Source organism: Myodes glareolus, chromosome 24 (assembly GCF_982192425.1).
Source record: "Myodes glareolus chromosome 24, mMyoGla1.1, whole genome shotgun sequence".
In the NCBI taxonomy this organism is placed as follows: Eukaryota; Metazoa; Chordata; class Mammalia; order Rodentia; family Cricetidae; genus Myodes; species Myodes glareolus.
The window spans coordinates 9,133,324-9,157,100 of record NC_142049.1 but is presented as its reverse complement, the minus strand read 5'-3'; the positions used below and the strand labels follow the sequence as shown (position 1 = coordinate 9,157,100).

Below are 23,777 nucleotides of genomic sequence, written 5' to 3'. Positions count from 1 at the left end.
AGATGCCAAACACATGAACAAACGACTCAGTCGTTTCCACGTGTGGCCCTGTAAAGATTCAGGCTAAAATCGCAGTCTGTAAGGATACCAGAGTCAGGCAGAAGAGGTCAGAGGAGCCACAGACTGGAAAAAAATCAGGCAAAGATATAGACTGGGCAGTGTATGTGGGGCAGGGATCACTGAAAAGCGTATGTTGGATAACTGTCCTGTGTGTGTGTGTGTGTGTGTGTGCATGTGCATATATGTAATTTCTATGATTATTTTTGTGTGTATGTGTGATTTACTTAAAAGTATTTCTATATACCGTATGTGTGTGCCTGCACCTGAGGAGGTCAGGAAAGGTGTCAGATCTTCTGGGATTAGAGTTACAGATGATGGAAAGCCACTACATAAAGGATAAGATATTCCTAGTGATGTGGTGATTGTTCCACAGTGAGAGCCCAGAAACAAAATCCCAGATTGGTAAAGTGACTTTGAGCTGCTCAAGGGCAGGAAAAAAAAATGCCTTGTTAATCTTTTTAATACCAGAGCCAGAATGAGGTGGCTGGTTAATGATTCAGAAAAGCCGTAGTGGGAGGAGTCAAGAAATGTGTAAATAACAGGCTACCCATGAGTAACAATGAGATCTGAAGTCTAGATATACCCCGGAGGGATGGAAGGAAAATATGACAGCCACCGGAAGGGTCACCCATGACACTTCTGTCCCTTTCTTATAGAAATCTAAACATTGAAACCCTTTTAAACTTAATGGCAAACTGTGATTCAGGGGAAGGTGAAAAAAAAATGACCAAAAAATCCAGATCCCCCAATAACTCCTCCTACTTTCTATTTCAGGCATAAAATTGGCCGCTGGAAGACAAAGCCTTTTGTTCCACAATTAAGGATGCAATTAAGAATGTAAATGGTTACAAGACTGGGTATAATACTAATGAGTCTCAAAGTCTAAATGAAGAATCAAAATCTATTCTCCTTTAAGGGAGGCAAACTCCACATTCACACAGAAACAAGGGAGACTTCTCTTTACTTAACAAGTCCCTTAGGGCTCCTGCCAAGACCTGCTTCAAAGTAACCCTATGGGGCCTGTGAAATGGTAGGTGCCTACTACAACCGAGACGATCAGGATTGCACCTGAGGGCAATGGTTGTGGCTCAGCGTGGAGACCCATCTAACATACACAAGACGCCAGGTTTGATTCTCAGACCCACTTAAGCTGGGCATGACGGCAGACTCCTAAAATCCAGCTCTTGAGAAGTTGAAGGTGGCTCTCAGTTATATACTGAGCTCAAGACCACCCTGGGCTATGAGCTTACAAAAAGGGGGGGGGGGTAGGGAGGGGACAGGTTTGCAATTGTTAAGTGTTTTCAATTAGGGTTAACATTGCTGTGATGAAACATGACCAAAAGCAAGTGGGCGTTGGTGTATATATCCTGGATCACAGAACAATGAGGGAAAACAGAGCAGGACTTGAAACTGAGCGGGAACCTGCAGGCAGGAGCTGATGTAGAGCCTGGAAGTTTCACTTACTGGTTGTTCAGTCTGCTTTCTTACAGAATTCAGGAACTGCCCCTCAGAGACATCCTCATCCACAATGGACTGGGCCCTTCCTCATCAATCACTAATGAAGAAAATGCCATAGAAGTTTTCCTGCCTATAACTCGGTCTTATGGACACATTTTCTCAACTTAGGTTCCCTCCTCTCAGGTAACTCTAGCCTGTGTCACGGTGACACAAAGCTAGCCAGCACAATAAGCTACAAATTTTACCCTAGAACGCCTTTCATGGGAAAGTCGATATAAAACATAAAGGAAACAGACGTTCTATTACTGTGAATGTTAACAGCGCTCCGTCAGGGCCGACTTCAACATCACTGCACTACCGCCTGAATAAGGGGGGCCTTCAATCAACGCTCTTACGGGGGTAAAAGCACTGGCTTGTGTAGGTCATTTGTAAACCTCTTCGGCCTTCATGTTGCCTTGAAAGATTCTCTTTTGCAGAATGAAGACAACAATTACACCTGTGTCCCGGTACTGTGTGAGGTTTGAAGGTGATCAGCAGTGGGGCTCTGGCACACGAGTTCCTGGGTCCTTCATTATCGCGACAGGAGCTGACACCTGCATTTTGCCATCATTTTCTATCTCTCCGCTGGCCTCTCAGGGCTTTCTATTCCGGCCTGTTAAATTGTTTCAGGTACCTGGTTGTAGCATAACACCTGCCCTAGACTTGTGTGTGTTCAGGTGTGCACATATGGGTGCCCACTTCCGTAGTGGGTCCACGGGATAGGGAGTAGGAGTCTGTGCTCATATTCAAAGGACAATGATTAGCATCAAAAAAAACCTCTTCTCCCTATATGATACAGTAGTATTCCTCTCTTGCCATAATTAATCATATAGAAATATCTTTCCCCTAAATAAAAGTCCATCAAAGCAAAGTGTCCTGGATATATTTGCTTTTCTAAACCTGCCGCGGATGGAACGCCCAAGCCCTTGTCTCCTGGAATAGACAGGCCACATTTGCTGGGACTTCGACCTTATCGCAGGCCTTCCCACTAACAAATGGCAGTCTGTGTATACATGTCTAATACTGTTATTAATCGGACCCTGTTGAAAGTGGAGTCAGAGTTTGTGGGACAAGTGAAGCAGGCTGAAAGTCTGACAATGTCATATCTTTCCTAGAATTCCAGAGCTAGCAGGCAGTGCTTGTGTCTCGAAGACACAGATGGACTTTAAGCGCTGTCCCCAGTGGGTAACTGATACCAACAGTTTGATCAAATACTTTTGCTATCTTTGCATAGGATAGATGTAGAGTTCATTCATTTAATAAATATTTATTAAAGGATCTGCTTTATATCAAGCATTATGCATTAAAAACTCAATAAAACTCAATGGTTGTTGTGCATGCCTTTGATCCCAGCACTTGGGAGGCAGAGGCAGGTGGATTTCTGAGTTCGAGACCAGCCTGGTGTAGAGGGTGAGTTCCAGGACAGACAGGGCTCCAGAGAGAATCCCAGTCTCAAAATCCAAAGCAAACAAACCACACCTCAATAAAATGATGACACAAAGTGCGATTTGTAGGCTGCTGTTAAATGGTATGTCCATTTTTTGATATGCTCAACCCTTTCTTCAAATCTATTAAGATTATAATTGTAAGGCATGTGACATATTAGTTAGCAGGAAACAATGCTTACAATAACGATCCACAGTTCATAAACTACCAACAGGTCTAGACTGATGGTTTAAGAGAAGGAGCCTGTGGCTCTCATTCACCTCTGCATCCTTAAGATCTACTGCCCTGGAACACTCTGGGCAAATGCATACTGTTATATGCTTAATGAATAAATCCAGACACAAATGACTCAATGTGTAATGGTTAATATTGCCAACTTGACAGGATCCAAAATCAACTAGGAAACAAATCGCTAGGCAGCAGAGGGATCAGCATTAGGTTAGTCTCTGGGCATGCGTGTGAGAGGGCTCAGTATTAGGCTAGTCTCTGGGCATGCGTGTGAGAGGGCTCAGCATTAGGTTAGTCTCTGGGCATGCGTGTGAGAGGGCTCAGCATTAGGTTAGTCTCTGGGCATGCGTGTGAGAGGGATCATCATTAGGTTAGTCTCTGGGCATGCGTGTGAGAGGGCTCAGCATTAGGTTAGTCTCTGGGCATGCGTGTGAGAGGGATCAGCATTAGGTTAGTCTCTGGGCATGCGTGTGAGAGGGATCAGCATTAGGTTAGTCTCTGGGCATGCGTGTGAGAGGGATCAGCATTAGGTTAGTCTCTGGGCATGCATGTGAGGGATCAGCATTAGGCTAGTCTCTGGGCATGCGTGTAAGGGAATGTCTAAATTGAGTTAACTTGAGTGTGAGCGGCATCATTCCATAGGCTAGACTCCCAGGCTTCTTAAAAACAAAAATAGGAAAACCAGAGAGCCAGATGAATAAGAACATCATCACTCAGCTTCCAAGCTATGGGTGTAGTGAACCAGTTATGCCAAGTTCTTATAGCAATAATAAGCCCTACTTTGAAACCAAGAGTCAAAATAAACCCTTTCTCCTTGAGGCTGCCTTTGTCAGGGCTCTTGGTCACAGCAGTAAGCTCAGCCCCTAATACACGATGCGTGGAAACAGTGGACCAGGAGACTGCCTTCAGTCTGCTGCTCATATAATACACAGACCAAGTCTGCCGAACGAAGAGAAACGTTTCGGGACACTAAAGAACAATCATAAAGAAAATAGTCTTTCAGGTTCAAAAAGGAATCCAAGAGGGAGCTGGAAGACACCATGAACACAAAGGGGCAGTAGGGGAACCCGTGTGAGCATGACAGTGTTGATATGGGTGAGAACGTGGGGCTGCTAGCTGGACATGCCGTGACTGTAGCATGTGGCTCCTGTTAAATTCTTTTCAGGCTTCCCTGGGTTGAATCTGATGGGGAAGCTGATTGGGTAATTCTGGAACCAGGGAACCATGGTCTACTTTTCAGGTATTAGGGTGGGGAGGACAGAAAGGTGAAAATGTCACCAGGAAACTTTGCCGTTTCTTCTCTGCTGAAAGCAAGCAGTGGCACAATGGGAGTGAGGTGGAGGGGGATTTCAACCCAGGGCTAGGAAAACGACGCCTGTTCACAACCAACTCTACAGTGTCTGTTCTGTTGGGATGGGTGGTCTTTGTAATAAATGAGGATTATCATCCAAGATTTACCGATGTCTTTCCATGTGCCACACATTTAAATTCAGCAGTTGATTAAATCACCATAGCCTTTTCATCTTAGTCCTGTTTTTTTCACAGATAGAGAACCCAAGCCAAGGGAGATGGCTTCTCCAAGGTCACAGAACTAGTGAGTGGCAAGATCATATTACAAAAGTAATCAGATCTGGAAGAATCCAAGCCCTGTGTCCCTAAATACTACTCTATAGCATTTCACAGGAGGACCTGGATGTCTGTGCCCATGTCTAGTCTAGGGAATCTGAAGGGAACCATTTGGTAGAATCTCTTTATCACTAAAAAGGGGGTCATACCCATGACTAGTAACTTGAGGCAATTTTATAGACTAATGAATGAAAAATGGTATTTGATTCAAGGGAGTTTCATGACAGATATTTCCCTCTATTCTTACTTCTTTCCTCATGTCAAGGATAACCCCTTTCAAACATCGGCTATGTCACCAAGCATTTGCTTTTTCCCCGCTTGATTGGGCACCATGTTGTTGACCTGGAATTCTTCTGTGTATCTGTAAACTATAAACCATGACCCACTGAGGAGTCACTAAATCAAGTCAATCATCTATGATCATCACACAGAATGGAAAAAAAATGAAGTACACTATATATAAACTATTTAGCGACAAAGTTCTTTTATCTTTATGCACGCTTCTATTTACAGGGCCAGAAGAAAAGAATGAATGCCCTTCATTCTTTGGGTCATAATACTCAAAAGTTTCCAAAATAGCAACAAAAGCATTGTACATTAGAAAGCAGCCAATATTCCAGAGGTTCCTCTGGCTACCCACAGTCTTTAGATATTATAATACATTTAACTATCTTTCCCTGGTTGCCACTAGATAGTGAGTTTCCTATTGGCAGGAAACATGGTTCCAGTTTCTCTGCTCTTTTCTCTGAGTGGTCAAGCACCAACACATGGCCATTTCTAATGGGTGCTTGTGTTTTGCAAGAAGACTGTGTGTTGTTGGGAGGGGGAGAGAAAGAGAGAGAGAGTGTGTCTAAGGTAGAGTAGAAGTTCCTAGATCAAAATTTTGCGAACTTTATATGTATAATATCAGTGAAAGTAACGTAAGTCTTGTGTGACCCCAAAAGCAGGGTGCTTGAATTTTACTTCTCTGTTAACCAATTCACCCAGCTCAGCATCCAACACAGCACTGACTGGAACAGACCGGTTACAGCTCAAACGCTCCCAACAGCTGGAACCTCTGAGCGACCACTGAGGAAGGTGGAATAAAGTGGGGGAGGGACCAGGACGAGTGGGAAAGTTGACTGTCATGGCAGCTGGAGACCCCAGGCCAGCGTGTTTTCTTTTGGGTCCTCACAGCAGATCTGGTGAGGGCCGTTTCCTTCGAGCCTTTAGAGTACACAGGGGTAAGCAAGATGAGAAAAAGAATATAGCCTAAGGTGTTATTTCCGGAGTAGAGAGACAGGCTCAGCACCTTATACTCATACAGTCGAGAAACCCTGCTACTCATTTATTTTGAGAGAGTGAGTAGTTGTCGTTCTAAAATAATCACAGACAAATTTGGTACAGTTCCTGTTTGCATGTTCCAGATACAGCAAGCGTCTCTAGGGACTATTTTTTGGAAAGGACTCTGTTTGGGCTTTGCTGGTCCATTTCACATCCGCACTTCCCATGCTGGTCTATTTTACCACACTGCAAGAACAAGTCCAGGGGCTCAGATGAGGTGTGGTCCTAGGCTCTTACTCTGTGTGTGACCTTTATTTCTTCTCCTCTCTGTCTCAGTATCATTTAGATAATGAAGTCAGCTCTGGAAGTACTACATGATGGATTTGGGGAGACCAAATACCACATTTTTTATATTAGAGAGATGTCCTCTGGGGAATTTCATGTGGGTAGTCAAATGTTCCTGGGCCAAATTTTAAAAGTTCCCCCCTTTGGAAACTTCCTATCAGTTTGTTCCCAATTTTCCTGCATGTTATACTTTGTTGACCATTTCTCAACATGGAGATTTGATTCTAACCAATAAGACTTTCAAGTATCTTTTGATTTTGTGTTATAACCTTTTGTTTAATTTCCACAACTTAAAAACTTTTAACTTAGATATTTTCATACTGTGTTAATGGCATTTTCATGAAACCTGATTTTTAATGACAACAACATGGGTGATTTTTCCTTGCAGTTTGAGTCAATAAAGCCATTGACTGATCTGTCTGGGTATTGTCATTCCAACTATTTTTTTCCCCAAAGTAAGACATTTCAAGATTTTTCAAAATAATTTTTATCATGAAAACTGTTAGGAATATTTTCTAACAGAGCCTCTCCGCCGGCGCAAAGAATTCCAATCAGACCAGATTTAACCAAATTAAATGCCTGTGTTTAATAGACAGTGGTCCTGGGTGGCCGGGAGCATGCCAGGGGGAAAGACAGAGGAAGCGCACATGCAAACTCAAAACCTTCTCTGGACAGCCTCATAAAAACTCTGTGGAAGGGATCAGCGCTTGGCAGGCTGGGAGTTGGAGTCCGGACCAACAAAATTCAGTAATACAATACAATATGGAGAAGAGAAACAGATACAAATTGGCTTATATCACATTTGCAATGTCACTACAAGATATTTTCTAAGGTAGTTCTCCATATTTCCTTCCATGGACAATAAAATACTTCAAAACAATCTAGAATACAGTTGGCTAATTATAGAAGATTAACAGTCTACCTATCTATCTATCTATCTATCTATCTATCTATCTATCTATCTATCTACCTACCTACCTACCTACCTACCTACCTACCTACCTACCTACCTAATCTATCGTCTATCATGTGTTGTTAAATCTCAAAAGGCCTGAGGAATGGAAACTCCTCTAAATAAGCTGGAATTCTATTATGGCCAGAGTATCTAGCACATTAAGGCCCCTGAGCAGCTGCCACCTTCTTCTGGTCTTTTGTTTTCTCCCTGCATGTCTAGCACACAGAAAAGAGAGCTGTACAGCTATTTGGAATTCAAGACAAACCAGCTTAAATGCATCACTTAGTAGATGGATCATGGGATTCTTGCTGGAAAAGAAAGTGAAATTTTGATGAGGAGTATGTGGCCTTGGTTGTCAGTCAGCTCCTGGGCCAGGGCTCACAGTGGACATCCAAAGAACGATGGTCTGATTCCTGCACACAGGCTTCCATTCATACTGAAGTTAGGGGACACTTTCCCTCTCAGCTGTTAGTATCTGTATTGTTTATTAAATAATACGAAATGGCTCAGTGGGCAAAAGAGCTTACAGTCTAGCCTAAAAGCCATAGTTAAGAACCCACATGATAGAAGGGCATGTACATACATACACACACGTGTGTATACACACACAAATAGATGATATTGAGATGCAATCCAGGAGCAGGAACTAGTAAGTGGATCATGTTACACTTGAGTGTCTATATAGCACACTCAAGACGTTTCCACTGGGATAAAATACTGACAGGTATTTTGAGTTCACTTACTCTGTAGCCAAGACTGGATTGAACTTACTATATATCTCCAGGCTGGTCTTGAGCTTGTGGTGGTCTCCTTGCCTCTGTCTAAGTACTGAGATTATGGGTGTGAGTCACCACACCTTGCGAATTAATGGGTTTCAGGCAGGGAACCATGAATTTGTATAGTCTGAGAATCAACTGATATTGACATTCTACTGAAGAAAGTATTTCTGCCAAAACTTTCAGAAAAACAACCAATGCACATTATTGGTTGACAGAACAGCCAATTTCCAATAAATGGACGAAAGCTAACGCACTCAACATCTGGAGGTCAGGAAGTCATAGGGAACAATCTCTCCCAAGACTGACCGCAAGTCAATGTCCAGAGCTTCAGTCTATACAGTCAAGCTTTGCTATAAGTGAAACCAATGGTATACTTTAATATCTTTTAATATTATAAAGGAATAATTTGTTAGTTGGGTGTGATGATATGCACCCGTGTTTCCAGCATGAAGAAAGTTCTAGCATTTGTCAACTTGAGCTACACAGACAGACCACTTTTTTTTTTTTTTTAACAAGAGAAAAAATTTAAAAGCTAAAACTCGGGAAACATAGCCTAATAACATTTCAAAAATTACTTCAAAATGGTTAAATTCAAGCCATTATGAGCAGAAGTACACTGACAAGCCCAGGCTAGCTGGAACACAGGCCAGGCCCTTTTGTCCCCGTGCCAGTCGCTCCGGGGCGAGTACATCCGAGTCAGGAGTGCTCCGTGCCTACCTGACATACAAGGAGCGTTTCTGATTGGTGCGAAGGGACCCGGACCCGGAGCTCATGCTGTGGTTCATCATCTGCTCGCGTAGGTCATGGATTTTGGCCTCAAATCGGGCGTAATCTGGGAAAGGAGGAAGCAAATGGTTAAGTTTGGCTCTGCACCTTCTGAAAATTGGACACGCTCTGTAGCCGGGGCCACCGCTCCCCGCCATTGTTCCTCTTCCAGGCACCAGGCAGGAACTCAACTTCAGAAGAGCGCGTCTGTTTACCAGAGCTTTTTACTCCCAAATTCCCAGGAAGAAAGGGAGAGAGATCAATTACTTTCCAAAGATTACCCAGGAAGCACAAAACCATGGCATTCCCAGCTTGTTTGAGAAAAGTTTAAGACTGCTGCATACAACCTTTAAATCAATTTCCCCCATTTCTCACAACTGTTGCGCATCATCCTAACTAGTACAAAATGCATACAATCTATGTTAATCTTACTAGGATTCTCTCAGGCTCGTTTTTATGTGTGTATGTGCATGCAGAATGTGCGGGGACTGATTGACCTTACACGTAGCCTTGACTGTCCTAAAACTTGCTATGTAAAGCAGATTGGTCTCTGCCTCCTGAGTGCTGGCATTAAAGGTGTGTGCCACCATTCCAGGCTTTCACTACCACATTTAAAAATAATTTGATTTTTTTTCGTTTTTTTCTTTTTCTTTCCCCGAGACAGGGTTTCTCTGTGCATCTCCGACTGTCCTGGAACTCACTCTGTAGACCAGGTTGGCCTCGAAATTGCAGAGATTTGCTTGCCTCTGCCTCCCTGAGTGCTGGGATTTAACGAGTGTGTCACCAATGCCCAGCTAATAATTTGATTTTAAGAAACTCCATGAAGCTGACTTTAATTTCAGATCATGTAACATGTACTGATAATTGCAAGATGGCCTTCCCTAAAAGATTTGGCAACAGCTAACAGAATACGCAATTCAGAATGTAAAATACAAAAGTTTGTACTCTTAAGACTAAAAAAGCCCATAATAGTAGGTTAGTAATTTCCGATGCTGAAATATAACCTGGAATTATCAAGATTTGGCAGACTTCCTGTTAATAATTCAGCCCCAAATGGTTAAATAAGCCAAATATAGACTTAATCACATAGTTCATCTAAAATCCATTGACTTTACTCTAAAACACTGCATTCCATTCCAAGGGAAAACAAAATGAGTGTTGGTGTGATATTGTCTGCAGATTTAAGCCACCTTGAGCAAGCTGCCTTTCCTTGATACGAGAAGGATCAGCTAACATCTATAATGGACCACCTGGCACCGGGTACGTGTGGGGCTCTGAGGGCATCTCTTTCCTAGGTCATAAGATGAAGCCTACAGATATCATAAAAACTAATTTCAACTATATGAACATAGAATGGAGATGGAAAGGCCTCAGCCTTCTATCACACAAATGGACTTCTCCAAAGCTCATCAGGGGGCGGGGCTGTATGCTGGGAATGTTAGTGGGTATGTCTGAGTGCATGATCACAAACATGCACACTGAAAACTGTGCGGAAATAGTTTTTTTCTTCTTTTTGAATAGTATAACAAGGAAGGCTAGTTACTTTCTACCAAATCTATAAATATGCATTTCCTTAATACATTCTATTGTTATATGTGTTTATTTAACGAACCCCATGTATTTCGGTGTTAGGCCTCTGAAGGTCTCCATGATATAAATAACCGTGTTACTGTGTGTACGCACGTTATGAGATTTGTCAGTACAGCACCAAAAGTAGAAGTACTGGCCAATACTGTGCCCAGCAACCATATAGTCTCTACTAGCACTTTGTCTTTCTGTTTCAAAAATATGTCATGTTGTGATTCAGGCTGCCGTGTATATGTAGTAGCACAATCTGCCTTGAACTCGTGTTCCTCCTGCCTCAGCCTTCCGAGCGCTAGGATTAGAGGACATGCTCCCACACTGTGAAGGAAAAGCTCACTGGTCTCTGTGGAGACGCAGAGTGAAAGCTAGCAGCCTTCTCAGATCCGTGACCTATGACCACTCTCTGAAGATGAGGTGCTGTGCCTGGTCTCATCTCAGACTCATGCAGACATAGGACTCTCTGCTTCATAACCATGGGGACCGGAAGGTGAAAGAGCAAAACTCTACCAACTGTACTCTCCCAACATCTGACCGGAAAGACCTCATGCTGTCTATCCAGCAAGCCATAGGGTTGCCTCTATTACACCATCTTGTCATTATTTGTGTAGTTTCCCACCGTCATTGGGCTGAGCCCCTTAGGGGAGAACCCACGTCTCACTATAGGGATTCCCTAATTCATGACACAGTGTCTGATGGTCCAGAGGGAATTAACAAGCGGCACACAACACCTTTTCTGAATGACTGATGGGTGAATGAAGAATGAGCTGAATCATTAGATAAATTTGGTTATCAAATGATAGCAAGTAAAAAAAAGTCAATTTCCAACATTATTTTACAAGAGAAGGAAAGCAGCACACATCTATTGCCTTTTCCAAAAGCAAACGCTCAAGTTTCAGACATTTTTGTCAAATTACAGCCACTTCCAGACCCTTCTGCTGTCTTTATTATTCTCTAGGCAATGTCTGTTCTCTTCAGCTCAGTCATGGCGGGTGGTGGAAACAGTTCTGACACATAACCTACACACAATTAAAACTGACGATAAGCTCTTATAAGGATCATGCTACTCCAGCGTGTATTATGACAGAAGACTTGCCTTATTAATAAAGTTCATTTGCATTGTTATATGGCTCATTAGATACCCCCATTACTTTCTGCTGTCTTCTTATGCTGTTTATCATGTGGTATTGTTCGGTGTGTAAGTGCACCATGACTGTAGCTTATGCTGCCTCTGCCTTATCTAGCCTCCACACTATTCCTGACTTAGCATTTTGACACTCATCTCTATCACAGATCTTGTATTCAAAGGTACCTGTCTTTTACATTTTGAAAGTGAGAACAGAGGTTCACATAATTTAGCCAGTTTGCAAACAATAGGTTTGTAGATACAATGTGGTGGGGTGGGCGAAGTTGCACGCTCACAACTGTATAGTGATAAACCAAGCTTGTGGTTAGAAATGCTTTGGAAATAAGAACATCTATTTGACTGTGAGATGCCAGTCTTTATGTCTTATCAAGGTACTGAAAATCCATTCAGCTAGCTAAAACACGAACAACTAATAGACCTCTTTATTAATCCCGTTTCCTCCTTACGGGCATCCCTTCTGCCCGTGCTCTCCTGCTTTGGGGCATTTTTTAGTCACATTGCTAACATTCTTGCTTGATTCCAAACCTCACAAGAACATCCAACTGAGATTTCTAAAACACGCTAATCTTTACACCCTCTGCCTTGGAGCAAGACAGAACCTGAATGGACTTTCTTCCAGAATGTGACATTACAAGGATACCAAGCCTGACGGTGCTAAGGTGGGCACCACAGTAGAAAGCAATCTGCCCGGCCTTGCTTGCAAAAGGCAGCTGGTGAATGCTGAAATTAAAAATTATTTCATATTTCTTGGGCCTTCTGTAACTAACAATAGCGCACTGAAAACTAACTTCTAAGAGAAAAGTTCGTCGGGGCGTGAAGAAATACCGGCTTCAGGAAACTCCTTTTCCTCTCTGTATGAGAAGCCCAGATACCTTTGTGGGTTTCCCCTCTATATTGAAAGATATCTAAGCCCAACTGCACATGGAAGCAGGGGGACCGTTCAGAGGGAGGAATGGGATCACATGGAGAGGAGGTGCAAGAAAAAGCCATAAACAGAACAAAGATAACCGTATACGGAAGTGCTGTAATGAAACCCATTATTTTCTAGGCCAACTTAAAAAAATTAAATGAGCAAACCTATGAAGTTTGAAATGAAGTGGATAAAGCCATTAGCAGAGGGAACAGCAATCAATAGTGCACACTGGGACAGAAGGACATTTGTACCTTGAGCCTAGACAGGGGCTGTGAGGGTTTCAGGTTCAAATCGAACCTTTCCCGGCATACTGCTACAGCCAAATGAATCAGTATTGACGAAATGGAAGTCATGCATGGCAGCTCACCAAACTCAGATTTTAGAGAAAAATGTATTCTATAGAAAATGTCCCTAGTGTAGAAGACATATATTAAAAATCACTATGCATTTGAGAAAGTAATGAATCTGATTGTTTCTAACTGTTATCACTCATTTGGGTGTTTACTTATTTTCAATTTTGACGAGATGGTTGATAATATCAGAAAACTTAAGATTTGGAATATGTAGATGATAGCAACACATTCGCCCCGATGTGTACCAGCTACACATCATTAGCAAAGTTATTAACCTTTCTTGGCTCAATTTTCTTACAAGAGAAATGGTAATAATGATGGTGCCTTCCTCAGGAGATGTTGGGAAGAGCCACAGACAGCTCGCGGATCAGATGCTTGGCTCTTGCTAATCATTGTCACTCTTCGTTTTTATGTGTAATTTACAACCTATTCTTGCTCCTTATTTGCAAACATCGTAATCTCTTTGAGGATCAAGAGTGGAAATTTGTGTCTACTTCTAAAACCCATTGATTCAGCACCTCTCTCCCTATCATGAAGTATGTCTAGTAGGCCAACGAGGAACAAGTTAAAAGTGGCCTCAGTTTGGGATGCTTGGTCCCTTCTTGATGGACATTAAATGACCCACATGATCCTCCTACAAATCTGTGGTTATTTGGAGCTCAGAAGGATGACGTCCAGTTCCACGTGGCTCCTGGTTTCTGTGGTATCAGTGGCCTCATCTGCCAGGATTATCTCTGCACTGATGGACACTCAGGTGAGTGACGAGAAGATGGCGTGAACGCCACTCACTGCACAGTGAGAGGGGCTCTGCCGTGCTCCACTTTCCTTTGCAGTTTGTCAAGGGAGAACAACAAAGCCCAGAGTACAAAAGAAGCATTGCCTGCTTAATCCACTGCACTTTAATGTGGCCCAGATGCTTGTGTCTCTGACTCAGATGGTGTGCTTCCATTCTGAGGAAAGGAAATTACCTTGGCACGAGGAACGAGCACCTCCCAGGTGAGCTGTGTGTGTGGAGGTGGGAAAACATCCCTTCACAGACCCGGCTCCGGCTCCATGTAACGGTCTTACAACTATCAGTTACTAAAGGAAGCAGCAAGCAGACAAGAGGAGAGCTAAAAGAGAGGAGGCCAGCCTTCGGGATTAATCACGCCATTTACTAATAATAACAAGGCTTGGGGAAATGACTAAGGCCCAGCTTATTCACCTGTACAGTTTGAGAGTTATTTTTCAAACGGGTTTAGAGAATCAAATTGCTGTGAAAGAGCTTAATGGTTTTCCCATGGTGGTCGTCAGGACAAATGCGTGTGAAGGCCTTAGTGGCCCTGAGGTTGAAGGTAGCGTCTTTTTCCCCCGTTTATTTTTATGAGTGTGGTCACCGCTCAGATAGAACTGATAGAACCACTGAGCTGAGTTCTGGGTTCTGCACATCTAAGCAACAGAGACTGCTTTCCTGCTGAGCTACCCCATCCCAGCACCGCCAGCAGCCACTTGGAAGAGCACCCCAGTGACGGGCCGAAGGGGCTTTCCATAGCGATCTGAGAGAAGCTCTTTGGTCGTAGATAACTAACGGACTCACACTTTCCTGCCCCTCCTGGCAGGGCTAGGATGAATGTCAGTGGTGTGCAGTCTGCTGGGGTCACATTATTATTTCCTTAGACCTGCCTGCCCTAGTCACCAGGAAAGATGCACGCAATTTACACCACGTCGAAGCACAGTCTCTGATCTCTGCTCCACAGGGATGGCATTGTGAGCAGCTAGGAATGCTTTCACTTGTGGCTGGGGGACATCTTCCTGTCGTCAGCTCCTCAATGTTTCTGCAGCATCAATGACAGGCTGCGTACAATACTAACTGCCAGGGTACAGAAGCCCCTGGAAGGGTCCTCACTTCAAGGCTGCTTCTCATTTTCTTTTTCCTGTGAATTGCAAAAGAGCCACCTGCCATGTAAGCTTCCACTCCTTGCAAGGAGTATTGGAGTACTGAGTGCCTTCCAGATGGCAACTTCCTGTGGATAAGCTCCCCTTAGCCTGGAATGAGCTTACACAGTCAGGTCCACGGTACTGGAGACAAAGTAGGGCAAGTGAAATCCCCGAGAAACTGCTGGTTATTTACAGCGTGGAAAGAGAAACTGGAATTTCAGAGCTGTACCCCAGAGGCAGAGTATCTGAAGTCCTGGCTTTTAGACGGCAGGGAAAGCGCCCATCTGCTTAGAGGCACTTTTCCTCTTTTGTGAAATGGAGAAATCACCACCCTTGCACACTGCCATTCTGAATATCTGACACGCTGCGGCTTATTTCCATTATTCTAAGCAGTATTGATTTTTTAAAGCACTATCTATTGATCATTCAGTTTTGCATAAGTGAACAAAGACACGTTCTGATGTCAGAAACTAAAATGCACCTTTTGCACAGACCCGAATGTAAGTCGTGGAATGGAGATATGGTAATAAATGACTTAGACTAGCAACATCTAAATATATTACTGTGCGCGCTTTCTCTCTTCCTCCCCACCACACTCTTAAATAGTTACATACAAGGAAGTCAGCCATAGACCTCTGGTTGTACTTCACATTGAAGAAGTAACACATTGCCGAAATTCTTTCATATGATAAATAATTCCTTTTATTTACTTGCGGCTCAGAAAATTTTCAGCAGCCTGCATTTTACCGCCTTCTAGCTCCTGAGTTGTCCTGGGCCTCAGAACCAGACAGGCACAGAAAGGATGAGCCGCGTTCTGTGCGGCCAGACACTTAACAAGTAGTGGTGCCTGGAGGGATGCTGTGCCCACGAACTGCTTTAGGATGGCTTCCTCCTTATCTAGACACTTGAACCTCTACCTGCTGTCAAGAGAGTTGACCTATGGCCACTGGCAGGATTTGAGCATAGATCTTCCCAGGGTGGCTTCAAGAAGTCTCTTCCAGCCTCTTCCTTTAAACTTCAACTGTACTGTGTATCTTGCTTTTGAAAGTGGATTTGGAAGGACTAAATTCAGGCCCTCTTTCTTTCACGGCTAGTACCCTACTAATTTAGCCATCTTCCCAGAGGTATCTAGAATTCTTAACTGCGGCATAGCCAGAAGACCCCTCCCTCCCTTCTTCCTTCCCTCCCTCCCTACTCTCTGGATCGTTTCCCATTCCATTTCATTTTCTCAGACGCTAGTTCTAATGGTTTTCACTTCTCTGGTACTTTTCAATTGCTGTGATAAAACACCATGACCAAAGCAATTTGGAGACAAAAGCATTTATTCGGGGCTTCCTGTTTCAGAGGGTTTGAGTCCACGATAGCACAGTGAAGAACCAGTTGAGAAGTCACCTCTTGATCCATAAACATGAAGCAGAGAGAGCTGGCAATCGCAAGAGTCTTTCCACCATGAGCAACATACCTAATCCTTTCCAAACAGTTCTACTAACTGGGAGGTGAATATTCAAACATGAGCCTAGGGAGGCAATTTTCATCTAAACCCTCAAAAGCTACCATCTTTAAATATCAGTGTTTGGGCATTTACTTAGGATATTTGGTCTACCAGTTTGCATAAATAACTTCCCATCTCTGCCAGTTTGTCTTCAGGTACCTCCTCAAGCTCTGGTGATCTCATCTTCCAATACAATAGATGCTTTTCCTTCACAGCTCAGTAAACATAACTGTTCAGCTATCAATGAGGACTCATTTAATACCTGCAAGGCGCATGTTTAGTCATTGTGCTTCTTCCAGAACTAATGAAGGAAGGCTGTTGTTACTGTTGCCCCATTCTTGCTCCATTAAAGTGACTTAGTCACCTTGAAGTTGTTGACAATAAAATACATATATTCGATTAGCTCTTACATTAAAAAATATTTTTAAGTTTTCATTTGATGAAGGAAGAAATTGTCAGAAGTCTATATTGAGCTAATTTACCTTTAGTCTCCTTTATGACATAATGACTTCAGAATCTTATAATCTTCTAGCTAGAAGATTATATAATCTTATAATCTTCCTCAGCTCCTAGGGTTACACCTTCCAATTTATTATTTTAATATTCTATACTATACAATTGAAAAATCTCATAATAGAAATCTACCCATAACCTCTAGACACACAAATAAGAACTGAATCACACTTCTTCAGGACAATGACAGTAACAGTGCCCCACTTAGTATAGTTATTTCCATGACTCAGAAAAAACCTTAGCATTTATTTCCTACTCTTAAAGTCCTCATTTGAGCTTTTATCTGAATCCCTTGTCATATTGCCCATGCAGCGTAAGTCATTTCTCCTTATTTAACAGACACCTTTAAAGGAACAGAAAAGAGAGTGGAGAGCGAGCCTGTGTCCGCTGCTCTTCTTACCCTCAAGAGATGCACATCCTCTCCTCTTCTGCCACCTGCATCTGTGCCCTTCGCTTCACAGTCTTCTGTTCCCATTTCCTCTCCTCTCACTTGTCTGTAGTTAACTTGTTCCCTGCTGACTGTTTCCATCCTACCCCAGATGCTGATGGCTCAACCTGTTTCACTCACTTCTGGTTCCCAACTCTTCCCTTCCCTGCTGGGGGTACAGGTGATGTCTGCTGTGATCACAGATCCGGGCGAGCTGAACGTGTCCAAGTGTCTTCTACTTTCTTGGGGCCACCCATACAAGAGCTCTTTAGAAGTGACCCTGATGGTCTAGGGATAATCTGAAACACTCCAATGTTCAGGAGCTCTTTCTTTCCTGCCAGTTCCTATTTAACCTATCCAGCCCCTATTTCATGAATCTCTTATTGCACATTAGTTCCAGGGAACATGAGATTTCCCTTAAGTCCCTGCATTGTCTTTGCTTTCTTAGTATTCTTTTTTGATTCTGCTTTGATGGAAGGATATCCTCAGATGTCTAGTGATTTTTACTTATACAATCAAATTATAAATGAAGTGCTTGGGGCTGGGGTTATAGTTTGGTGGTAGAGTGCTTGGCTAGCACCTATGAAATCTAGGGTTCCCCAAAGCCTGATTCAAAAAAAAGGAAGGAAGAGACGAGAAGAAGAAAAAAAAAAAACGAGATGATAAACTGTGAAATGGCAGCTTTGTGTGCCTGCGGAAGATGACTGGTTAGCCTTGGCCCTGACAGCCAGCCATTGGAGACATGTTCATTTGGACATGCCTACATAGTCAGGTCTCTGTCTGTATAATTAGGTTAACTTCTCCAGCATCTCTCAATAGTGTTTATTTATTTCATATTAGAAGTCTGAGTATTGCATTACGAAGAAAAAGGTGTGATAAGGATGGAGAAGTGGGTGGGACTGTGTGTTTATATAACCTTACACAGTACCCCTGTTCTCTATGCATGGTTTGACTCTATGTGTGAGGTCGTTCCCATGTGCAGAAATTCCTCCCTTAGCTCGCTGGAGGTGGGAATGACTAGTGGGATGAAAACGGAATCGAGGCTGCATTCATTCCTTATAAGGTATCTAACCAATCATTTATTTTTAGCCATTACTTACTGTTTATCTTCAGACATGCAAGGCTTTCAATACTAGGATTCGGCAGTTCTCATGGGCCTCATGCTCCTGGAGACACGTGGGCTTCTGCCCAATCAGCATGGCTGTGCCATCTTCTAGTCACCAAGCTCCTGGCTCTTCCACAGTTTTCTCCTATCTTGTGTGTGTGCTGTGCTGACCCAAATCTTTTTTGAACTCAGGTTTTTGCCTATTTAAATTCTTTACTTGCTAATATGGGTGAAATTTTAAGACAGAACAGAAATATAACCAGGGACTTAACTATCACATTTAAGAATAAATTCAAGATTCATGTTAAACTCTTATTATCTTTAATCTTGGGGGTTCCTGGTCATTGGCGTATCTTGTCAAGGTCAAATGAACTTCTGTTCTGGTATGTGCTCTATATAGTCAAGTTTGTCAACGGCCACCAAGGGTAAGGGTGACTGCAAGAGACGATAAGTTAGGATTCCTTTATTTTCAAAGGTTTCGCTGTGGTTTCACTAGAGCTGTCCCGCCTTTCCAGAGAGACAGCATTGTTCATTGAATCCATCTCATCAGCTACTTTAAATATTCTGGGAAAAGAAATAAAAGCTTATACTATTTAATTTCTAACTGCCAAGAGCTTACTGTTTCTTTTTTTTAGGGACCGTAGGCCAGAAGAGGTTTGCTCGGATATAAACAAGGCACTGTTTAAGCACAGAGAGTACACGGCAGTGGCAACCATGGGAACCTAAGTACAGAGGAGGTGTACTGTGGAGAGGGAGGTGACACCTAGACTCCACGGGAGAAAATTAGGAAGCAGTGGGCGGGCAGAGGAGACTAGGCACAGGGGGGATAGAAGCCTAGGAAAGGGAGAGAACAGCATGGAGGGACTAAGGCTGGAGCCCTTAGGTCTCTGAACAGAAGAAATTCATTTCCGCCAAGAGGAAGTACGGAGCAAAGGGGACTGAGTCATCTCTTGACAGTACAGCTGAATGTCAATGTCTGAGAAGATGGAAAACAGACTCTTCTAATATGGTCTTTGGCTTCTGAACTGCCAAATAAAACTGGGCAACTTGTAGCAGCATGAGAGGCTGGCTCAGGGAACCCCTGCACTAGCTGGAAGACTTGGGGACATGTGGAAAGCAAAGTTTGGATGTAAGCGGCTATGATGTCTGCTATCACCTGACAGCAACCCACCTTCCTCACTGCCCAGGACTTCTCTTTAAGTTTGTGAAATGGAGCTTCCCCTGGGGGCACTGATGACTGTATTTGATACTGCGTACTCTAGCTATGGGATGTCATTGATGGGGAGGCAGGGCAGACAGAAACAGGACCCCGTAGTGCGTGCCTCTGAATCTTTCTGTACAGCTTTTAACAGCTGAGTTAGGGATAAGTGAGGAGGGAAGGAAGAGCAAGAGAGGAGGATGATGAGAGGAAGAAGGAGGAGATGCTTGTGAGAAGAGAGTTTCCTCTGCATCTCCATGTAGGACCATAATGGATTGAATTCAGTGGGCTCCTGGAGATTATAATGGAATTAAAATCCAATCTGGATGGTCCCTTGGGCCGGGTAATCGTTTAGATTAGAGGCCAGGCACAACACTGACTGGGTGGGAAGAAGAGCTAGTAGGATGTTTAAAGAAAAGGCCTGCGCACTCAGGAGACAGGGTGAACTTTGAAAAGGCGCTCTGGAGAGGTTGCCTTTGATCAAAACCCGCAAAGGAGCCAGGGATTTCTCCACTGGGTGTTTTGTTTCCTAGTCTGCTCTCTGATCTAATCACCGGTGAACATAATATTTCACCACAGCGTCCAGCTTCTCCTTGGTCCTATTTGGTCCTGTGCTGGAAGGAGAATGGCTAAGACATCCCCAAGGCTCAGGTAGGAGCACAATCTCGAAATCATGCCATGGGTAGATAGCATCATCACTTAGGATGCAGGAGTGTCCAGGTAGAGGAACTAGATGTGCTGGCAAGGAATAACTGTACATTTTAGCAATATTAGAGGGGTGAGATCGGAATAACAGGAGCAAATGTACTTGGCAAGAACTTTGGCCCTTACAGGGATATTTTGGGTTTGGGGTTAGATTTAAAGTATGGTGCCAAACCATACACTTTTCTTGCCCTAGTAATTAACACACACACACACACACACACACACACACACACACACACACACAATGCAAAAATGTCTTCTACCAGGTCCAACCAATGGGAGACATTGACAGCAGCAGGAAAGAAGAGGTAGGAGCAAGCATTTCCTCCCTGCTTCTGTCTTAGGTGTTATTTCAAGACTTCCTGGCTTTCATCCATAATTTCTATAGATTGAATTCATTTTCTATCTGTTTTGTTTCCTGTGCTAGGAATGCAAATAAGGTCTTGGTGCCTGTTACACAACTCTTCCACCAAAAATCATATCCCCAGCCCTTGGTTTAATAGAGGCTCTTTTGCCTAGCCCAGGCTAGCCTCAAATTCTTCATTATCTTGCCTTACCTTTTTGAGTGCTGGGAGTACAGCCGAGTGTCAACACACCTAGATTTGAAGGTTACTTAATGTGTGCTCTTGCTCTGGATTCCTTTGACCAGAAAAGAGAGGCTAAATTTCCTGACTTTACTGACTGCTGCAGTATGAACTATTTGCCCTCAGTAATCTTCATGTTATGAAGAAAGGCAGACAAGAGTAGGTTAGAGCGGACATCTTAACGATGACTAAATATGCCCAAGAGGCAGCATCAGTGCACATAGGGTTTGATGCCAATGCTGTGTATGCTGAGTAATAAATGCCCCCCTCCCCCGCCAAGACTATCCATATCCTAATCCCAGAACTGTGGACAGCTACTTGATATGGCAGAAGGGATTCTGAAGGTAGGATTGTGTTAAAGATGCTGAGATGGGGAGATTATGGGTCTACAATATCAACTATAACGATAGTTAAATGGTTCATACTGGGAAGTCAAAGGATGAAACGAGAGGTGAGACAACAGGAGGAAGAACTTGGAGGGATGTGAAGAAGGGTGTGATGTCAGAAGCCAAGAAGTCAAGCAGGCTCCAGAGAGGGGGCGGGCAGAGAACTGATTCCCCCCCCCCTTGTTGTAGAATGCTATTTTAAGATGTGTTACATTTGTTGAAGCTGTGGAGCGTTTATTTTAATGATGCAAAGATGTGTTGCATTTTTTTATGTTGCATTTGTTTAACTCTGTGAAGCTGTGTTACTACTTAGTTTGTCCAAAACACCTGATTGGTCTAATGAAGAGCTGAACAGCCAGTGGCTAGTCAGAAGAAAGCTTCGGTGGGGCTGGCAGGCAGAGAGAATAAGCAGTAGGAGAAATTTGGAAAGAAAGTTGAAGGAATGAGAAAAGAAAGGGACCAGTCATACAGCCAGACATGGCTTAATAACAAGGAAAGACAAGATACACAGAAAGAGAGAAAGATAAAAGCCCAGAGGCAAAAGTTAGAAGGGAAATTTTAAGAAAAGCTGGCTAGAAACAAGCCAAGCTAAGGCTGGGAATTTCTAAGTAAGAATAAGACTCCCTGATTTATTTGGGAGCTGGGTGGTGGTCCCCACAGAGTAAAGAACCAAGGCTAGAAACAAACAATAACACCCCCTAGTCTTCACGGAACGTAGTCTCTGCTGAGACCTTAACTTCAGTTTACTGATTTCAAACTCCTGATTTCCAGGGCTGTGGAAGACAATGTATTGCCTCGGGCTGTTCGATTTTGCATATTCATTAGAGCAGCAGTGGGAAACTAATACAATGGAAATCATATTTTAGGCTTTGAAAATTCCATTATCTCGGCAGTGAACAAAATCTACGGCCTGAAATGAAGTAATCTTTTAGAGACACAGTTTCTTTGCTTCAGATCCACCAGGGCTTCCCATCTCTTTCCCAGGCCGAATGGTCTCGGCTTCTCTTAGCTTCGGAGGTCTGCATTGCCCTGGGTGTTCCTAGCAGCCTGTGGTCACGAGTGGTCACTGAAAGGATGTGATGTCATCAGCTCTCCACCCCAAATTCAGAGCGACTTTCCCTGTCCTTTCCTTAGAAGTGCTTCTTGGGATGACATCAACACTCAAACTTTTCTTCTGCTCCATCCCTTTTGCTGCACGTTGATTCTGAATCCTTACCAAATAAACTACACATCTGCTAATTGCCTTCCGAATACGCTTTTCTCAGGAACCCAACCAGTAAAAGTGTTAACTGAAAGAAAGAGGAAAAGGAAAAGAAAAGGAAAGAAAATATTTCCATTGCATTCACTTTATCCAAAACCAAATTACTACTTTTAAAGAGAATGCACCGGGTAGTAAAAATCAGATGCTGTTGGGTTTGAAATAAAGAGCATCTAAAAGTGAAAGGTATATATCTTCCTTCCCAAAATATTTAAAGGATTAGATTATTTGAGGGACTTAGTCCTATAGGGCTGAGAGACATCATTACTATACTGGCTACTGATGAGCATGCCTTCTGCCTGGTGGGAGCCCTAGGAAACTATGAAGTCAGTAGCATTTCAGAAAGCAAAAAACCAAACTTATCAAATTCAACTTGTGTTGAAGCAAATGCGGCCTTGTTTGTGATCTGATTCCATTGCGAGACACAAATTTCACTGAGATAAATGCAGAATTATTAGACTTTACCCCAAGATGCTGAAAGCTTTTCAGACAGAGTGCTATAAGACTGGGTTGAAATCTCCTTAGCTTGGATCTACAAAGCAAGGACTGCAGATGATGTAGGAGGGTGTGGATCTGGCAACATGATGCACTTGTTTGTCCCTGTCTATTTTGGGAAAGGAGAGAACTAAGCTCTGAGAAGATACTCACTTAGGGACAGGATTAGGAGGGATAGAGCGTGTGTACAGCTGAAGTGCAGCCGCATGCCTTCTGAGTGCGCTGTCTGTGAGTCTGGTCATGGCGCGACCATTCAGCTGCGGCTTCAGACCACACTAGCCACTCTGCTCCTCTCGACTCTCTATGCACCTTCTTTAAATCCTTCCAAAAGCTCATGCAACTGGGTGTAGAGGTGCATGCCTTTAATCCCAGAACAAGGGAGGCAGAGGCAAGTGGATCTCTAGGGATTTAAAGCCAGCCTGGTCTGCATTGTGAGTTCTAGAACAGCCTGAGCTACATAGGGAAACCCTGTCTTGAAAACAATACAAACAAACAAACAAACAAGCAGCTCTGTGCAGATGACCATACCTCTGTGGACATAGAGAAATATGGTCGAAGTCCTAGAACTAGAAGTTGATGGTGGTAGAAATAGAACCTTGATGGATTGGTATTAGTGTTATATACCCTTTGGCTCAGGAGCCTGAGCAATGAACAGAAGACCAGGATCTGACACCTACTATGGGCTACATCATATGCAAATGTGACATCTAAAAGGTGGAATAAGTGGACAGTGGGTGTG

The 23,777-nt window shown here is 43.2% G+C and overlaps 1 protein-coding gene across 29 annotated transcripts in view; it reads right to left on the bottom strand.

Moving 5' to 3' along the window:
* Window positions 1-23,777, bottom strand: part of Dlg2 (discs large MAGUK scaffold protein 2) — a 1,777,227-nt gene that overhangs the window by 123,065 nt on the left and 1,630,385 nt on the right. For all 29 annotated transcript variants that reach the window (XM_085683002.2, XM_085683004.2, XM_085683006.2 and 26 more), the window contains one exon: window positions 8,917-9,031. In XM_085683002.2, coding sequence (XP_085539128.1) covers window positions 8,917-9,031 — 115 coding nt within the window. The remainder of the gene's footprint in view (window positions 1-8,916; window positions 9,032-23,777) is intronic.